The 20,156-nt window shown below is 36.1% G+C and overlaps 1 protein-coding gene across 1 annotated transcript in view; it reads left to right on the top strand.

Moving 5' to 3' along the window:
• Positions 1 to 20,156, top strand: part of PRDM6 (PR/SET domain 6) — a 100,514-nt gene that overhangs the window by 65,516 nt on the left and 14,842 nt on the right. The window contains exons 4-6 of the mRNA XM_058173475.1: positions 2,519 to 2,646; positions 7,957 to 8,081; positions 12,391 to 12,733. Coding sequence (XP_058029458.1) covers positions 2,519 to 2,646; positions 7,957 to 8,081; positions 12,391 to 12,733 — 596 coding nt within the window. The remainder of the gene's footprint in view (positions 1 to 2,518; positions 2,647 to 7,956; positions 8,082 to 12,390; positions 12,734 to 20,156) is intronic.

Below are 20,156 nucleotides of genomic sequence, written 5' to 3'. Positions count from 1 at the left end.
TTTCCAGACTTGAACCTCTCAGCTGTTCCTTGTCTCCAAAATGAAATAAGAAGTTGGGATGGGTGAGTGAGAGAAGATGAAATACACTCAGTCAAGACAAATTAGTCCATCATTTTTGTATTACTTTGGGGAAAAATTAGTCACACCAAAGCTGTGATTGATGGAAAGCTGTTCTTACACACCACTGTCTGCAACCATAAGTATTTTTTGGCAACAAGGATGAGGAACAGATACATTAAACAATTTTTTTTCCTATTAAGTACTCAGTTTTACTAAGAACCACAAGGAAGATTAGCTACTGAGTAGGAGAAAAATCTAATCCCATAAAAAAGTGTGAATGTTTGCAGTTATGGTGGTAATGAAAAAATATCATGACATCACAGATCTTCAAAGCAAAAAAAAAGTTGAAATAAGATCATAAAATCATTGCACTTAGTGATTACTTTATTTACCATAATGACCGATTTGCCAATCCCAATTGCAGTCATAAATGTGGAGTACCTATCTTATACTTTCTGATTGCTACAGTGTGAATTTGCTGTGTAAGTATAGTATAGAAGGTTTTAACTACATAAGTTAAAATTGTTAGAAGGAAGGATTTCTCATCAGACTGAGAATCATGCAATATCTTCATATCTTCAGTGATGTATTTTAATTGGGTTTCTTAATATTTTTAACTTTTTAACTTAAATTTTAATAATCAGCCTTTAAAATTTGCTCTTTTTAAATGTTGTTTTAAATTGTATATATCTTTGTTTTTATTCTGGCTTTACACCGCCCTGAGTCCTTTGGGAGAAGGGCGGTATAAAAATTTAATAAATAATAATAATAATAATAATAATAATAATAATAATAATAATAATAATAATAATAATAATAATAATAATAATATGAAGCATACCACCTGGAAAGAAATGCTGCAAGACAGGAGCCAAAGCCATACATTTATCTAATATAGCTAGAATACATACAGGAAGAAAATTCAACATATATTAATTGAAACAAATGGAAGTCAGTTTTTTCCCCAACAAGACTATGATATATATTTGAACATTTGAAAAGTTGCTACTGAATTTCTGAATTTCTAAGCTGCTAAAATTGATAAATATAAGAATATTTGTAATACTGTTATTCTTCAGCAAGAAAAATTGTTCTTCAACATATGGGTACTAAATGATTGCCCTTTCTTTTGTTCTATTGTTTAACTGATGCCTAAAATTGGCCTTGCTTCTGATGTAGTTCATATAATTATCGTAGTTCAAGTAATATTGAAGATATTTGTAACATATAAAATGACATTTCTCCTTTAAAATTATACATTTTCTGTAAACTTCATTATTCAATATGTGTATCTGTGTAAGATAAGACAGGAATTTTCATCAGTCAACTTTTCATATATCTCTCTCACATACACACACACACATACACACACACACAAAGAGAGAGAGGGAAACCCACAAAAAAGCCCACAAAAGCATACCTATTTTCAGAGGTGGGTTTCAGCAGGTTCTGACCAGTTCTGGAGAACCGGTAGTGGAAATTTTGAGTAGTTTGGAGAACCGGTAGTAAAAATTCTGACTGGCTCCGCCCCCATCTATTCTCTGCCTCCTGAGTCCTAGCTGATTGGGAAGAAATGGGGATTTTTGCAGTAACCTTCCCCTGGAGTGGGGTGGGAATGAAGATTTTACAGTATCCTCCCCCTGCCACGCCCACCCACCCCTCCCACACCCACAGAACCAGTAGTAAATGATTTTGAAACCCATCCCTGCCTATATTGTATTTCATGTATGTATGTCACACAATTAAAATTTAGCAACAATATAGGTAATTCTCAGATTACATCCATTTGTTCAATGACTCCTTTCTATCACTGAAGTTGTAAATATTTTTGCTAAATTCATCTTCAGAAATTAATGATTATGAACGTTCAGTGTAAGGCTATAGGTTTTTTCCCCAGTGTCCTGTTTAAATTTGAATTCTCAGTGTTTCAGTTATTGATATCATTTCTTCAATTGGATGGTGTGAAGGAATGGTGTCATACATTTCTCCCAGGATGGCTTCTTCTCATTCTACGCCTTATTCTTTAACATTTTGTAACTTGTTTTGGGAAATATGGGAAAGATTTTGGTAAAGCAGCAGCAACAACAAAACGTTCAGCGAGCACTGACCCTTGTTCAGCCTTTCCCATTCAGTTTCCATATGTGTATGCGTGTGTGTTTATATGACAGTTCATTATTTAAGTTTACTCTGTCAAAATAGGTTAAATATTCTTTGGGAACTATGGTTGCATCTTTGATGCATGAAAAGCATGCTAAATATAGGAAAGACTAACCCGATAAGAAAAGCACGACAGACTGCTACCATGAAAAATATTTTGTCATTTGTTTCCTCTGATTTCTGAAAGCATTAATAAGCTGTGAAATCACACTGCAATAAATTTCTCAGAGTGGCACATAGCAACAGCAAATATGACTGCGGATGATTCATTCTAATGACTTGACTTCTGACCTCTTTACAGATATATGACCAAGATGGGACACTACAGCACTTTATTGATGGTGGGGAACCCAGTAAGTCAAGTTGGATGAGATATATTCGATGTGCACGGCACTGTGGGGAACAAAATTTAACTGTAGTTCAATACAGGTAAGTTCTACCTCAGTTTATCCGACAAACATTTCAATTTATTTCAATAGTATTTTGTCAAACAAATGTGTATCAGAAAACAACAACAAATGCCATGTGAATAGCATATTTCACTGTAGCAAAATAATAATAATAATAATAATAATTGGCTTTATAAATTCTCTTACGGTGAGAAGCTGTGCTTACCAGGTTGCATCTATAGGTAAGTGCTTTTCTTAAGTGTGTGTGAGCAAAAAATTGCATTAAAATTATGTGATGATTTTTTGTTAGTAGAAAAATAATCAGTTATCTGAACTGGGGTGCATAATATCAGCCAGCACAGGAACTTCAGAAAGTGTTAAACAGTGTTGTAGCACCCATGCTTGCAATCAAGCTGTGTCCTGCAAAAAATCCTGATCGCTCTTTTGCCATTGTTTAAAAAACAAAGCCAGTGCAAAAATATGATTTGGTCCAAATAATTGAACTGTCCTCTTTTCCTTTTGGCAGAGGAGTTCAGATTTAAGGCTCCAATCTTAAAAACAGACTATGAACTATTTTAGACTAGACTGAAGCTTCGTTTATTTATAATATGCATACTGTATGCATATTGATTGACAGTAACCCCTATTAGTTTCAGTTGCACTTATTCCCCATAACCTACTCTTTGTCCTCAGCAGCAGCTCTGAATTTAGCTGTATTGTCCACCTAAAGATCAGGAAATTGTCTAAGTTTTAAGTTGACAAAAATCATTTTTACTGTTGAATGAGAGAATAAGATGAATAAAAGTAACTTCACAATCCAGAAAACTTTCATGAATGGAATGGTCATTGTGCCTTTATTTTTTACAGCTCAAACATGAAAGTAAATAATAGGAAATTAAAGGAAAACAACTCGCCAGTTTGGGCCACTAAACATTTTCTGTAAGAAGAAAAAATTCAGTATAATATTATTAGTAAAAGTAGGTTGTGGGTCCCTTCATGAAGTGTTCATCTTGCATGTTGATAGAAACATGGACTTGTCTGTGAGTAGTTACTTCCATAGGGAAGTGAGGTCGAACAGTTTTATCCTGTTTTAGTTCTTGAGGGCTGTTTCTCTGAGGTTTTAATGTCAGCTCTTCAATTAACGTGGCTTGTTCTTTTTCGTTTGTTCACTGTGTTCAGACCCCTGCTTTGATAGATTACAAAACTAAAATGGAAATAGCAATACTAAAATGGAAATTAATACATTTTTCATAAAAAAATTAATACATTTTTCCATAGCAAAATTAAAAAGGAAATTAATACATTGTTGTCATAAAGAGTACTATTTACAACTGTTGAAGCACAATGGGGAGATTGTGGGACATGACAGTGCACCATGTGCCACATCAGGTATGGTGCTGGTGTGTCCCTCCATGTCTGTCACTCAAGTTGCCTAAACAAGAGTGTAGATGGTGTGCTTGTAATCGAGGTATTTTCTGATCAACTAAGACAGATGTGAACATATGTTGTCCTTATGCAGAGTGCTGTGTCACATCTGATATACTCTTAGAGGAAAGAGAAAAAGAGAGAGAGAGATGAATGATGTCATACTTCTGCTTGCTCTTTCTAAGAAGTGTGTAGAAGGCTCCTTCTAGTCAGCAGACAGAGTTGATCACATAGGAAACTGTTCCTCAAAAATTCACTGGCTTAAACTGAGCATATTTGCAAGCAAAGATACAAATTCTCAATCAAAATCCAGCCATGGGAAACCATTAAACATCTGTCAATATTAAACAGATCTTATAACTCCCTGTTCATTCTGTAATTGTTGCTTAGAGTTTTCTCTCTTGATCTGTTTTCTATTGCTTTTAAAAAACAGTTAAAACAAAAACCTGGCATCTATCACCAGGGACTACATCCAAGTGTAAAGAAATAAAAAAAAACAAACACCCGTTGGACCCTGAAAATCCATCTAATTTTTATTGTACATGGACGTCCTCCTCACTGAAAGTCAGATGGTTTAAATTCATTCTGTTATGATTTGTAATATCTAAATGGAATTTTCTTCAAAGAGCTCTTGATTGATTGACCCTTAGTTGAACGTTTTGTTTTTATTTTGAAGCTGACAATAATGTTTGTTGGCATGTGTTCTGCTTCAACTGCGTTGGGACGCCACGGAGCTATCTTTATGAGTCATCCAACCACAATACTAAATACATGTCAGCAAAGGAAATATTATCCGAAAGAGGAAAAATCCCTTTGATGTACTTCAACATGCAGAGATTTCTGCAAGTTTTGGAAGCTCTGTGAGCTTGTAAGGAATGGTGTATGCTTACACTTTTTTCCCCTCTTTTTTTGGCCTACTCCTCAGAGACCACCCATTGCTCGAAAACAGTTCAGTTCTTTCAGCACCAAAGTGTGTCATTGGGTTTTAGCACATTCATTTGCTGGGCTGCTGTGTTTATGTTAGGTGAAGCCAAACAGAGAGACGAAAAGTTACAAGGGTGAAGTACAAAGTAGACTGTATTTTTTTTTTTAAGTCCGGAGATGTGGGTGATTTATAACTCTGCCCCAATTTGATTTTTATGTAATGGTGGAAAGAATTAATAAAATGTGCAGCTTGGGTGAAAATAGTGGGAGGGGTAGAGCATGAGGGCAGGAGAGACAGCAAAGCTTGAGTTTTTGTCAGATATTCATAGAAGGTTGGGAAAAAGCATTCTGCTTAGCCAGCAGTGCCCTCCTGAGACAGGGTGGCAGTAAGCGAGGAAAATAACAAGATAAATGAAATTTTTGCAGCTGCTCGTAAAATATTGAGAATCTGCACTTTTTTATTGATCTTTATGATCCTGTTGCCAAGAGCCACTTTGCGGTGACAAAATATGTTGACAAGTGCATATCTCACTGCCATGAAAAATGTGGTTAAAGATTCTCCTTATGTCGGCAGTGTTACACAAGAAACAAATTGCACCACTCTGGCCAATTTTTTACAAAGGGACTAAATTTAAGGCTTACCATCCCTGCAAGCTTTTATCTCAGACTTCAGGCTTTTAGCAATTCTTCACTGCAGGAACCAGTTCAGATTCAACTTTTTCAAAACTCCATTTATATCTATGCTTCACATGAGGTGGTGTTATAAATGGCCTTTCCTTACTTCTATGGCTATATCATTCTGCAGGGTGCTATTCCAGGTAGAAAGGAATGCTCATCTTGTATTTATTGAATTGTGATCTATCACATATAACGATGTTTTATGTTACTGTAACTAGCTTAAGTGACAAACTACAGTGTCAAGATAATAATTTCTCTTTTGGCTCCTAAATGACTACTTTCAGGTTAGTTTTACCACTGTTTGTAGCCCCTCCTGTTATTGTTTCAGACTGCATGCTTCCTTCTAAGAAAATATTATAGTAACTACATTATAAAATGATACATAAAGAGAAGTATGAATGAATAAAGAAATGGATTACCACAAGAGGCCTGCTTTGTACAACTCTAGTTTAGTGGCCGTTCCTCTGACTGACTTGTACAGATCTCGGGCTATGATAAGCACAATGAAGTGGTAGCATGCCTTGGTGCAAGCAGATGGGTTTCCTTTACGTAGGTATGTATGTGTGTATGTATGCACACACACAGAGCAAGGCAGAATTGAAATGAATCCAAATAACTTCAACCAATAATACATGCAGCATCTCCTTGCTATTGTTTAAAACAATTCAACTTTGTTCAGGCTACGAAGAAGACAAAGAAAAGTTGAGTTAAGGAATTCTATTGAAGCTTTTATTACATTACATTACATTAAAACTAATGTATTTTCAAAATGTTCAAAAATATTCAGCTTCCCAGTGTATTATTGTTACTGATTTTGTTAGTTTCGTGAAAATACACTTGGAACATTCTGACATGACAGACAAATAATGCCTCTGAGAAATTATAGATCTATTGTTCAGTTTTGACTATATTAGTGACTTTTAAAAACCTGCAAGATTATTCTGGATTTTCGGTCAAAGAAGACATATAACTTATTTATTATCTACCTTGTTTCCCTGAAAAAGAGACTCTGTCCTTATATTTTTTTGAACCCTGAAATAAGCGCTTGGCCTTACTGCCATGTACTCAAAAGCCCGATTGGGCTTATTATCAGGGGATGTCTTATTTTGGGGAAAACAGGGTATATATCTGTTTTAAGCCACTGAATGCTAAGAAACAAAATAGGTGCCTTTTTATGCCCAGAATATCTCATTTTGAAATGTCACATCAACTCTTACCAGCTGGTGATAGCTCTTTATCTGCCAAGCTATCAGCAGGCAAGCTGGGAGTTTCCATGATGGGATTTTGCTCCATTAGACATTTTCAGGGGGTGAGGATTACATTCAAAAACTGTACAAATATGCTAGTTAGGCATATTTAAAGTATATACGTAAGCAAAATGCTGTAAGCTGGAAAAATATTTGAAAACTATGGGTTTTAAAAATATTTTTCAAAATCGTCTTAAAAAGATGTTGGCCACTATTTAGTATCAGGCACCTTTAAATAATCTTAGATTTTACATAACTTTCTGCTTTGTTTTTATGCTTTTGAGGGATACTAGCTAGAATGTAGTTCTTTATTTATAACTCAACTTCTGTAAATTGAAAAAAAAGTGAAACAATGAATTCTTAAAAATACATAACATGCTTTGACTTTGCAGAGTAGAAACAATGAAGTTTCTTGAGTTTGATTTCTGGTGACTATACGGACACATTCCTACAGCTTCCTTGTTAGCCAAATCAAAACCGTTTTGCCATTGCTGCCTTCTGGAATTTTGCTTCCCTGTTAAGCCTACAGACTTTGATATCCTAGTGGTGTTCCATTCTAATATTAGCCAAATCAGAACCTAACTTGTTCTACAAACAAGTGGTTGGCAACATGCAGCCACTTGTTAAGACCTACATGTGGTATTGAACTTCAAAATGCCCTTTATGGTAGCTGCTTTATTACAGTCTATTAGCTGTCACCCATCATCTATTACAGGGGTCTCCAACCTTGGCAATTTTAAGACTTGTGGACTTCAACTCCCAGAGTTCCTGACTGAGGAATTCTGGGAGTTGAAGTCTACAAGTCTTGAAGTTGCCAAGGTTGGAGACCCCTGATCTATTAGCTTTCCCCCATCATTTCTGTATTTATCTTCATCTTAACATAGTAATGTCATGTCCTGAGATTGCTGTTTCAGTGAAGAGGAACCAGGTCAGCTAGATGTGTGATATGTGGGATTGCCAGAATGCATAGCTTTTGATAGGCAAAGTTTTCAATCAGGTCATCAGGAGGATGCACTTTAATAAAACTAACCTGGGGTTCTCCTTCATTCTTTCTTTCTCTTTTGTCCTATGACCAGATCAAATATATTCTACCGAGCTTGCATGGATATTCCCAGAGGCACTGAGTTGTTGGTGTGGTATAATGACAGCTACACATCTTTCTTTGGAATCCCTTTGCAGTGCATTGCACAGGATGAGAATTGTAAGTGACACATTATCAAAAAATATAATATCAAAAAATATCTTATATGTATACATGTTTTGTATTTGTACTGTGTATGAGCCATGATGGAGCAATGGTTAGAGTGCAGTACTGCAGGCTACTTTTGCTGACTGCCATCTGCCTAGAAGGTTGCAGTTCAAATCTCACCAGACTCAAGGTTGACTCAGCCTTCCATCCTTCCAGGGTGGATAAAATGAGGACCCAGATTGTTAGGGGCAGTATGCTGACTCTGTAAACTGCTTAGAGAAGGCTGTAAAGCACTGTAAAGCGGTATATAAGTCTAAGTGCATTGCTATTGCTATTTAGACTAAAATAGATCCCTATCCTATGAACTGAATCATGTCAACAAACAAACATTAATTTTTCCACCTTAGATATGAAAAACTGTTTTGAAGGTGCTAACTATGGAAATCAGTAGTATGATAGTACAAGATATAGTATTATTACGTACCATTATAATAAATATTTGTTGTATTTGAAGACTATTAACTTAAGAGTTTGCAAGACTATTAACTTAAGTACTGTAACACTAATCAGCAAGAAGCAGCTGATTACCAAAAAGAGTTTTATGAATAGACAGGCTACACCCTTTCTTTCCATTAAGATGTTAGTTAGGATCTGGAAAACGCATCAACTTAGTGAGCATTATGGAGCAATATTAATCTTATAGATATTGTGAACTATGAGACCAGCAGTGAAATTTATCACTTGGTCCAACACAAAAACTAGTGTGTCTTGAGGACGGTGCTACATGCCCACTGTGTGCATAGATATTTCGTTTGATAAACACCAAGTCTGTATCCTTTTAAGTAAAAAATAAAGTGAAGGAGAAACTGACCTTGGTGCCAGTTTTTGCCCATAAAGAGATATATCATCTTATGTTTAATCTGAATGGGAGTGGTTTGCGTTTAAAAGGGAGGAACCTCGTCCAAATATATTTCTGCATCAGTTGTAACATGTTTTAGCCACTACATCATTGTCTAGATCAGTGGTAGTCAACCTGGTCCCTACCACCCTACCGTGGGCGTTCCAGCTTTCATAGTGGGCGGTAGGGGTTTTGTCCGATACTGAAGCACTTTCCTTTTTTTACATTTAATTATTTAAAAACGTTATTTAATTTAAAACAATTAAATAATTATTTAATTTAAAAGCATTATTTAAAAACATTTTCATTAGGTTTTCATAAAATTTCCCTGTGACAATTTAAATTTCTGAAAATATACTATTTGTATCGCCCACGCACAAGTTTAGTTCACATTCTGTAAGTGAAACTGAATGGTGCTATAGTGCGACCGCAAACAAAAGACCCTCGTTCCAGAATAGCTTGTGAATCTCCCCCCACACCACCCAGCTGCAACAGACAAGCAGAACTGCTGTTGGTACCCCCCCAACCCAATCCATGATGTGCGAGAGGCATGCACAGATGACGATACACAGCGCATTACTGTGGAACTGGTGGGCGGTTAGAAAATTTTAGTACTAACAGATACACAAAAGTGGGCGGTAGGTATAAAAAGGTTGACTACCCCTGGTCTAGATGCTAGATCAAACAACCACAGATATAAAATGGGAAGATAGAGTAAAAACTAATGCAACAATATGTCCACCTTCTCAGTGAAACATTTAATATAATTTATTTGTTCCCATACTCCAGGGGTGGGTTCCAATTTCTTTTACTACTGGTTCTGTGGGCGTGGCTTATTTGGTGGGTGTGACTTGGTGGTCATGTGACTGAGTGGGCGTGGCCAGCTTGAAATCACTCAGGGCAAGGTCGGGCGGCACCTTGCTATGAATGACATCAAGTTGGCCACGCCCACTCAGTCACATGACCAATGCTGCAGACACAGGGCAATTTTTCCCAGGGGACAGCCAGAGCTTCCCAGCCTCCTCTTTTCCTCAGAGGAGCTGCCTCCAAGTCCTTGCGAAGGGACACACACACACCACACAACACAACACAACACAACACAGCACAGCACAGCACAGCACAGCTTGACACAGAATGTAAAAGCAGCTGCACTTCACCCAAAATGGCCCCTGCAACAAGCAGGAACCTCACACAGCCACAAAAAGCTCAAAAACAAACTTTCACACTTTACACTCACACAACACACATACACAAAATGCCCCATACAGCTTTGTGAGATTCTGTGTGTTTGTGTAGTTAGAGTGAAACACTACAGAAACACACCAAATCTCAGAAAGCCGCACAACTATTTTATTATTTTATTTTTATTTTTTTATATATATTTTTTAGATCAGGGGTCTCCAACCTTAGTAACTTTAAGGTTTGTGGACTTCAACTTCCAGAGTTCCTCAGCCAGCAAAGTCACTGAGGACATGGATTGCAGGCAGGCAGATTTAGTTACAGTTGATGCAATTGATTGCAGCAGCCGAAGAAAAGCGAGCTCGAAAGGAGCAGTAATTATGCAGTAATTATGTAAGTGGGGAGGGGGGATTGGGTGGGCCAGAGGAAAAAAAGATTTTAAAAGAATCCTCTGACGATCCCAGCTGAAGTTGCCTAATAGCAGCCCAGAACCTCTTAATTCAGCTGGGATCGCCAGAGGAGCCTTTTATAACCATTTTTTAACAACCTTGGCTGAAGAGGTTGTTAAAAAAAAACTTTTAAAGGGTTCTGATGATCCCTGCTGAGCAGCGTGATCATCAGAGGGTTTTTTTTTAACTTTTAAAAGCCTTTTTTTGGCTGAAGAAAAGTTGCTTTTAAAAGTAAAAAAACCCCCAAACCTCTGATTATCGGGGAGCCGGTTCGGGGGTGTGGCCAGCCAGCCATTACTACCGGTTTTCCAAACGCCAGCAGATTTTTACTACCGGCTCTCCAGAACCAGAACAAACTGGGAGTAACCCATCACTGCCATGCTCTGTACGTAACTCAACCTATCATGAAACCTAAGCATTTAAGGCAGAACACAGCCTGTGTTTTTGATTGTTTTTGATTGTTTTTATTTATCTTGCATTCATTTCTTCCTCTTCCTCTGTTTGCAATGTGTCAAATTTTACCTGATAAATTCCTTAGAAAATCAGCAAACTTATCCTCTTGTTCTCTGGAAAGGATGACAGGTATCAATGACACTCTGTAAATGAATAAACAACCATGATTTTAAAAAATGTAATAGTTAGACAATGATAGTTTCAAATTTTGATTTTCTGAGGGGTATAGATATTATGGCAAAGCACAAATGCATTTAAATGGGGATGGAATGGATTGTCATCTCTGTTCCAGATGAGGGAGTGAATGAAATGAAGTGTGAGGAATCTTTGATATTATTGCTTGCTGGATAAATAATTAATTTTATGGTTTCTGAAATATGTCAATTACATGCTCACATGTCATAATTGCAAACAACTGTAATTATTTTAGATATCGGTTACACTTGAAAAATTGAATTTCATTTACTACGCGCTCTGTACAATTTTGTATATTGCTCTTATTCTTGTCTACTCAGACATCAATTCCATCTCACGAACAATGATTCTGGATGGCATACAATTAAAAAGTATCAAAATAAAATTAAAAACAAAGAATAATTTAAGAGAAGGAATGTGGATTATACCCATCCTACCTGCTTTGAAAAGTGCTTGCTTGGAGAAAATATACAAAACATCCAGACTTATTCATCTCTTCATCTGCATTGAATTGTCTGCCTAATAAATTGTTTTTCTTCATGTATGTTTGTGTAAATTGTTTGTTTGATACTAATTGTATAGCAATTTTTCATAATGAGTTTTAAAATTTGCAAAAGAGAACTAATGAAAAAAAATCATGTATAAACGTTAGATAGGTGTGTCTGAGACTATTTCACATTCTTATAGTGAATTAAACTAAACTTTGTTGCCATTGTTATGAAAATGGTGATAAAATTCTGAAAACAATTGGTTATCATGGGTTGTAAATAAGATTTCCCCACTTTTCTAATGCCTCTGCAAAAGAAAACAATTGCAATGGCTAAAATAGTTTTTTTTTGCAGTGCTGTTCTTCCACTTAACACGATGTTTGTGGCATGAGGAAACACCCAGAAATGAAATCTCAAATTTGCCTTTGGAGTTCTTTTTTACCACTTCCTGACCACCATATATAGGACTGCTTATGTAGACCAGGAAAAAATTCATTGCAATGCTTATCTGTTTATCTCCAACTATTAGAATTCAGCGCTTTATTATAAATACAATGAAAGATAAGTAGATTATGGTGTGCATTTACGCTAATGGTTTTTTCATATTTCTGAAGGCTGTGTTATAATAACAGGGATTTTCTGTTTTCCCCTCCCCCCAGTGAATGTTCCTTCAACTGTTATGGAAGCCATGTCAAGACAAGACACTCTCCAGCCATTCAGCAAAAGTAGCAAACCGCCCTCTGCCCCTCCACAGCGATCCATAGTCTTTCCACAGACTCCGTGTAACAGGAATTTCTCTCTTCTGGATAAATCGGGTTCTCTCGAATCAGGATTTAACCAGATCAATGTAAAAAACCAACGAGTCCTTGCAAGTCCGACATCAACAAGTCAATTAAATTCTGAGTTTAGTGACTGGCATCTTTGGAAATGTGGGCAATGCTTTAAGACTTTCACCCAGCGGATCCTCTTGCAAATGCATGTTTGTACACAGAACCCTGACAGGTAAAAACATGGGCACTCTTTACTTCTCTATCTGCTGATATAGACAACATTGCTTTTCCTTTATCAGTCTGACATTCTTTTCAGCAACAAAGCGTTATTAGGAGAAACCTGTGCAGGGCAATTCATCTGCAGCTGTATGAAACATACAGATAATGGCTGTAGGTTAGTGTTATTATTTATAAAAATATTGAGCACCTAAAGACACAGATAAGAGAAAATGGCTAAGAATATAATCTTAGTTTGGTACATATCCTGGAAAGTGGAGGAGGGGGACAAAATAGAAGGAAAATATATGGATATACCAGATGGGGAAAAACAGGTCAAGATAATTAAAAGTCATTTTATCTTTGAGAGATAATATAACTTGTGGCTCAGCAGCTGTCATAGCCATTTCAGGGTTCACCTATAGTGTGCAATGTGTATGAACTTAATTAAGTACTAAGGGGTAATGAATTGGAATTTTTTGCTTAGCACTATTTTTCTTCAGAGCATGCAAAGCCATAAATCGTGCAAAGCTGTCAAAAGGAAATACCTACTCCACTAGTGATGTGGAGGAAAACAGATGCCATTTATTCAATAAACTAATATCCACACCGAAGAAAAATGTTGACTAGATACCTCAGAGTCAAAGTTGGTTGAAAGTTTGTCAATACAGAATTTTATGGCCATGAACTGAGGATGAAATTTAGCTGAACAAGTGAATTAAAATTTCAGGTATCCTGACCGGTGGCCCGGTAGAGATAATGGAACTATTATTTATGAATCAAATCTGGTTTATTTGACAATCGTGATAGCTGGCAGCACAAAAGGCAAAAATCAAATTAACCCAATAAAAATATTGTATGGGATTTTGTTGTTCCTTTAGTGACAAAGAGGTGCTTTAACAAAAATGATTGAATATCCTGGAACAATCATTTGAGAAACAACCCACAAGTATTGTTCTTATCCTACCTCAGTGATGAAAAGGAGCCTTAGCAGATTAGAGAGAAGTTTTGAAAGCTGATGTGCCGTTTTAGTAAACATTTAATATTTTTCATTGCCGAGTATAAATCTTTTATCATTTTATAGGAATCTCATCAAAATACATTAATCATATTTACTACTAAAAGAATCTCAGGGCTTTTTTCAGTAAACCTTCTATGTGGGTTTTGCATTAGAACAAATTAATAAATGTGCTGAATTAATAATAGATGATCATTTCCAAGAGGGGGGGAAAAAGGCCTTTTCAATGTTGCTTGAAAATTTCCAAAGGAGTTTAACCAGAGATCTAAATATGTTTGAATGGATACATAGGTCTCTCAATTTTTTTTGTTCATTTCAATAAAGTGAATAGATTGTATAGTGAGATATATGTATTTAATGGTAATTTCTCCACTGAAGTAAATTAGCTAATTTTCTGAAATATTTAAACATGTACGGTAGTGTACATCAAATATTCTTTGCCTGTAAGAAATCAGATCTTTGGATTAAAGTCAAATTCATGTTACTATCCTCACTGCATTAAAATGTGCAAAACATTGAGCCATAATTAAAGCATCTACAATAACCATTTTGAGGATTAAAAAAGTAAGATAGCATGCCATTTTTTAAAATTCGAATGTCCATTGCCTTCCACAATTAATTTATTTGCACACTTAATCATACTAAATTATAATAATGTTCCTAAGCATGGCTCAACCTATCACTGAATCTTAACTGTAACCTTGTATTAATGCTGACGCTCACAAAATAGTCTTCAAATAGCAGCCATTTAGGTTGTTTGGTTATAAGATTGGGCAAAGTCTGAAGTGAGATGAAGGAGGGCATTTTTCATCACATTTTACAAAAGAACAATGTTTGAATTTATCTGGAGATTCCACACGTATTAAGGAGATAGAAAAAAACATGGAAACTCATTTACCTCTGCCGCTTAGTAGTAATGGAAATCTACACCCGTTATTTTTGCTTTTAGTACTTAAGCAATTTATATATTCTGTGGCCGTTTTCAGATATTACAATAAGAAACTGGTTAGGAAATGTAAGCTATGAATAGTCCAAAGCATGCGAGCACAGTATTAGAAAGTATATCTTTCAATCATCACCTCTAGCAGTCAGTACTTATACTTTTTTCAGTTTTCCAATGATGTATATAATAGATTACTATTAGCAAGCTAAATTTTTCTCACCAAATAAAGAATATAATTGCATGTGTGAGAATATTGTGCTTGCAATTTTTGTCAATGTTTTTGTAGTTGAGTAAAGCAATTATATAAAGTGTGATTCTTAGTCAATATCATTATAGTGTCATTGTTCATCTGAGAAGATTTAGGTTGGGATACAGATCTTGAAAATTTTTACTGCCAACAGATCCACACTGAACTAATATAAGGTTATCACAGTGTTCTTGGATGTGAAGGTTTGTTTTGACTCATCTTATGTGCTCCCAACTGCTTGGGAGAAGGGTCAGTTCAGTAGTAGGTCAACTCTAGCAGCAATTCATGGGATTAGGGGGAAAACCTCTTCTTTAAACATTTAACCTACACAAGACAGAGCTGGATAAAATCTCATTCTAAGCAGCTTTCTGGGTTTGCTTTCTGGACCCAAAAACGGAATGCAATATTAAAATTATTTTACAAAAGTAGCGTTTGTCTGTTGAGAGTAGAAATAGCTAGGGGAATAAGGAAAACTTGGAAATTGAGATTTTCACAATTCTGTATCAAAAGAATAGAGACTATTCTTAAATCTTCCTTAAGAAACAATAGCCTTTGGTCAACTATTCCTCTATCTTGTAATATATGATAAGAATTTCATTTCCTATATATACACTCTAAACATTTTTTTTGGTCTGGATTAATCAATAACTAGTTTATGGATTTTCTGGGAAATTATTTGTGGCCTCACTGTAAAATATCTTATAATAGATGAAATGAATAATATTTTCCTATCAAGGTCATAGATGCTATGCAGTGGAGACTGTTGAAACCAGACTTGGGGACAATCAAGAAATTTCCCCAGTGCTACTTGATTATACTGCAGTGAGGATAGTATTTGCACAAAGATGGAAAGCAGAGAAAATCCCTTCAGAGGGGGAAGTAATTAAGAAAATATTGGATTGTGCAGAAATGAATAGATTGACTTTGGTAATCAAAGAAAGAGAGGAATCGGAATATTTTAAGATATGGGCACATTTTTACCATTGGTTAGTGAAGATATATATATATATATAGGGTAGAATGTTATAACAAATAAACAATGTGGGGACAAGGGTATAATAAATGAATGGATAATACCAAGAAATGATGAATATAGGAGGTGTAAGAAGAAAAAGACACAAAAGATGCCCACAGATGACACACTGAATGATTGATTATGTATTGTATGTCTGTTTATAAAATTAAAAAAAATATTTCAAAAAAAAGAGAAAGAAATTTCCCCAGTGCATATATTTACAACTCTAGGGGAATACTTGTAGTTCTTGATAATAATATGATGTTAATACTGTTGTTATATATGTTTAATAATTTAATTAGCATTTAATACTAAGTAATTATTAGGCCCATACAAAGCGTACGCCTTCACTTCTAGCAAAGTGATTCATTGCATGGAGATAAAGAGGATACTTTCTTCATCTTAATAAAGCCATTTGTGCAGCCTTCAGCGCTGTGAGAGAAGGCTTGTCTCAGACTTCTGACCCAACACTGTAAAAGTGCTTTAGGGAATAGGAAGTTTTCAGAATCCTTGCAGCCTACCTAGCCTGAAAGATCTTCAGCCCGTATCGGTAGGGCTTAAACCTTCTGGCTTGCATTGTGGATTTGTGCATTGTCAAGCCTAATCTAGTGTGGAAGCACATCAACTGAGATCTGCAGAAAAAAGTCTTGAAAGAGATTCTAGAGCAGAGTGACGTAAAGCACTACTGTCACTTTGCTCTTATAGACGCAATGACTTTGGTTTGCAAAACAGTAGGAGCTCATGCTTTGTTCCAAGTTGTTCTGAAGCAAAATGCTTGATAGAAACCATTGTTCAACTCAGTCAAAGGATAGTTGCTGTTGGAATTATTACTAAAGAGTGGAATATGAACCTTATGTAACTGTTCTTAAATTGCCAATAAAAGGACTGCCTAGTCATGTTCCCCTAGGCCAGTGGTTCTCAACCTTTATAGTGCTGCAACCCCTTTAATACAATTCCCCACGATGTGGCGACCCCTTTAATAAAATTCCCCACAATGTGGCGACCCCAACCATAAAATTATTTTCGTTTTGAATTTATCGTGCCTGAAGCCGTATTGGCTAGCAATCTGAACTGCTTGCGATTGCTGCCTTGAGGACGGAGGTATTAAAGCGGAGACTCCTCCCCTATTAAGTTTATTGCGCCTGAAGCCAGAATAGGCTAGCGATTGGGAGTGATTGCAGCTGGCTTGAGAGGGAGACATCAGAGCAAAGATTTCTCTCTTTTTTAATTCATCGCACCTGAAGCTGAATTCGGCTAGCAATTTGAAGAGCCTGCAGCTGGTTTGTGGAGTCAACCATTGAAGCGCGATTCTTCGACTCGCAAGTATATTTCCCATATTTCTGATGGTCTTAGGCGACCCCTGGCAAATCGTCATTCGACCCCCAGCGGGGTCCCAACCCACAGGCTGAGAACCACTCCGCCCTAGGCAGAGTGTCAAACACCAGAACAGATTAAAAATCCACCTGCTTTGATAGTAACGCCTTTGACTTGCCAGTGCTTTGACCCAACCCTTTCACCATTGTTTCTGAACAGGAGTACGATAGATCTTTCCTTACTTCTCAACAGTAGCAGAGATAGGTTTGCAGATCCAAAGTCAGTTCTTCCCTTGGTTACTTTTCACCTGTGTAGTTCACTAACTTGAACTGGTTTGTGGATATTTTATGGATGGTTGCTCAAGTAGATTTGACAGTAAAATAACTGAGTGATTTGTGACAAGGACAGAGACATTCAGTGCCTGTAGCATGATTATAGTGGCAGAGTGCAAGTGCTTTTCTGCATAGAGAATACGTGGCATTTCAAAAGGGGGGGGGAGTTGTTTTGCAAGTACCTTTTATTTCCACTAAGAAATATATTCACAAAGAGCATGGTGTTTTGCCTATTTTCAGTAGTAACAGTAGTAGTACAGTATAATATAGTATAGCGTTAGTATAGTAGTAACTTTAAACTGTCTCATTTACAATATATGTTGCATGAATATTTTCATTTGGATTTTCTATTCCCATTCTAGACAATAAGTATCTATTTTAATTTAAACCTAATATTTTTTTAATTAGAAAAAAATTAAGAAATCATCTGAGGTGGTTTACTATGACTGATTATATCTAGTTATTTCCAGGAGATAATTACACATCTTGTGCTCTTTCTAATAGCTGTTCTATAGGATAACACAACAGCCTTCCTTAACTCTCCAGAAATCTGAAGCCAATCCCTTTTAATAATAATGCAGTAAAAGGGTCTTACGTTCTTTATGATATGGTTTGAATTGTGGAAAATGCATTTTAAGCAAAAAATTAATGGCATTATTTTTTCAGAGTAATGATATGAGAACAATGTATGTTTATTTATATTAATTAATATTGATTAATTATATGATATAATATATGTTATACAATTTTAAAAGCAGCAGCTTCAGCCTTTAAAAATGTATGGTAGACAGTAAATTCCCCATGGCAGAAATTAAGTACTGTGTTTTCCCCAAAATAAGACCCTGTCTTATATTTTTTTTGAACCCTGAAATAAGCTCTTGGCCTTATTTTGGAGGAGGTCTTATTATTTTGGGGCGCGTGGAGAAAGACAGGGCTTCTCTTGCTGTCTTACCTGATTTCCAGCTCTGTCTCCCTAACCTTAACGAGAGGAAATGGCGGGGACTGGCTGCGTATGCGGTTAAACATTTTCAGGGAGGGCTTATTTTCGGGGAAACACGATATGTTCAAGTTTTGTATGTAAGAAATTTGAATTTTATAGTAATTAGATTTCTGGAAACAGTTTTCACCATTTTGGTTACATAATCTCTTACCAGGTATGGGAGAGGAAGAATAAAAAAAGAAACAAAAGAGGTTCTTTCTCATATAAAAATGGGGTAGAACTTAGAAAGCCATTCAGGGTGCCATCTACATTTTTTTACACCCCCTTCTCTCCCTAGATGCTCTTACTCTCACGTTAGAATGCATTTTTAAATTGCTAATTAATTTAACGCTTCTTCTGAAATCAACTTAAAGTCTAAAATTTAGAAGCACCTCTAGAAGTAATTGGCTAAGCGGTTTCCACGATTTGGTTTGCGTGTTTGTTTGTTTTGCCTGGTTCTCGACAATCTTACCCATTATTCATGAACCAGGATTAGAAATCCCTTTTCTCTTCTGTTTTTCTGCTGCAGAAATTCCCAACAATCCCATTTGGGGGGCTCCAGAAAGGGGTAAGCAGAAGCCTTCAATCAAAGTGATTTTTTAAAAATAACTTTTTCATAATGCATTTTAATTAAAAAGCAGTTCTTCCAATACACATCATTATTTCTTTAATGTCATGCACCGTCTACCATGCATTTTCAATGATAAATATATGTTTTAATATACATATATTGATATTGTTCCTGACAGTTTCTTATATAATTAAAAAAAAATTGTAGCAAATTTTAATTTGATAAATTAAATGTTACATGTATAATATATTGATGGAATAATAAATACAGTCTGTTCAAGCTTATATCATGAGATATGTGCTAATACAAGGTGCTTGATTTACAATTCATTTAATGATCATTTGAAGTTACAACGGCATTGAAAAAAGTGACATTTTCACACTTCTGGCGGTTGCAGCATCCCTTGGTCATGTGATCCAAATTTTGACGCTTGGCAACCGTGATCCTTCTGACAAGCAAAGTCAATGGGGAAGCCAGATTCATTTAACAACCCTGTTACTAACTTAAGAACTGCAGGGATCCACTTAACAATTGTGGCAAGAGAAGTCACAAAATGGGGCAAGACTTGCTTAACAATTGTTTCGCTTAGCAACTGAAGTTATGAGCTCAATTGTGGTCGTAAGTCGAGGACCATCTGAATGTGCAGCACTTCCTGTCATCTACTGATGAGCACATCAGATCAAATATGTTTCATCACACATATGATGTGGTGTGTGTCCTGTCATGACGCCACAAGTTGCTGGGACTTGGAAGGAGAAATGGAGGCAGCTGGACCCTTGGTGATGCCACAGAGGCTGGGTTCTGACTGTACAGTACTTCCTATCATTTATTTTGGTTCACTGATTTGGATCTTTTACAGCGCACAAATGAGCCATAATGTAGTGGTTGAAAAATAGTGTTTTGTAGGCTTGTGTTTTTAGTGTGATGGTATATGAAATTTTCCTCAGGTATATTCTTTGGAGTATCTTGTTTGATTTTAAGAACAATGCAATCTTGTCCATCATTTCTGTTTGATAGTAA

This window comes from Ahaetulla prasina, chromosome 2 (genome assembly GCF_028640845.1).
Source record: "Ahaetulla prasina isolate Xishuangbanna chromosome 2, ASM2864084v1, whole genome shotgun sequence".
Lineage (NCBI taxonomy): Eukaryota > Metazoa > Chordata > Lepidosauria > Squamata > Colubridae > Ahaetulla > Ahaetulla prasina.
The sequence above is the reverse complement of the archived record's forward strand: the minus strand, read 5'-3'. Positions and strand labels throughout refer to the sequence as shown.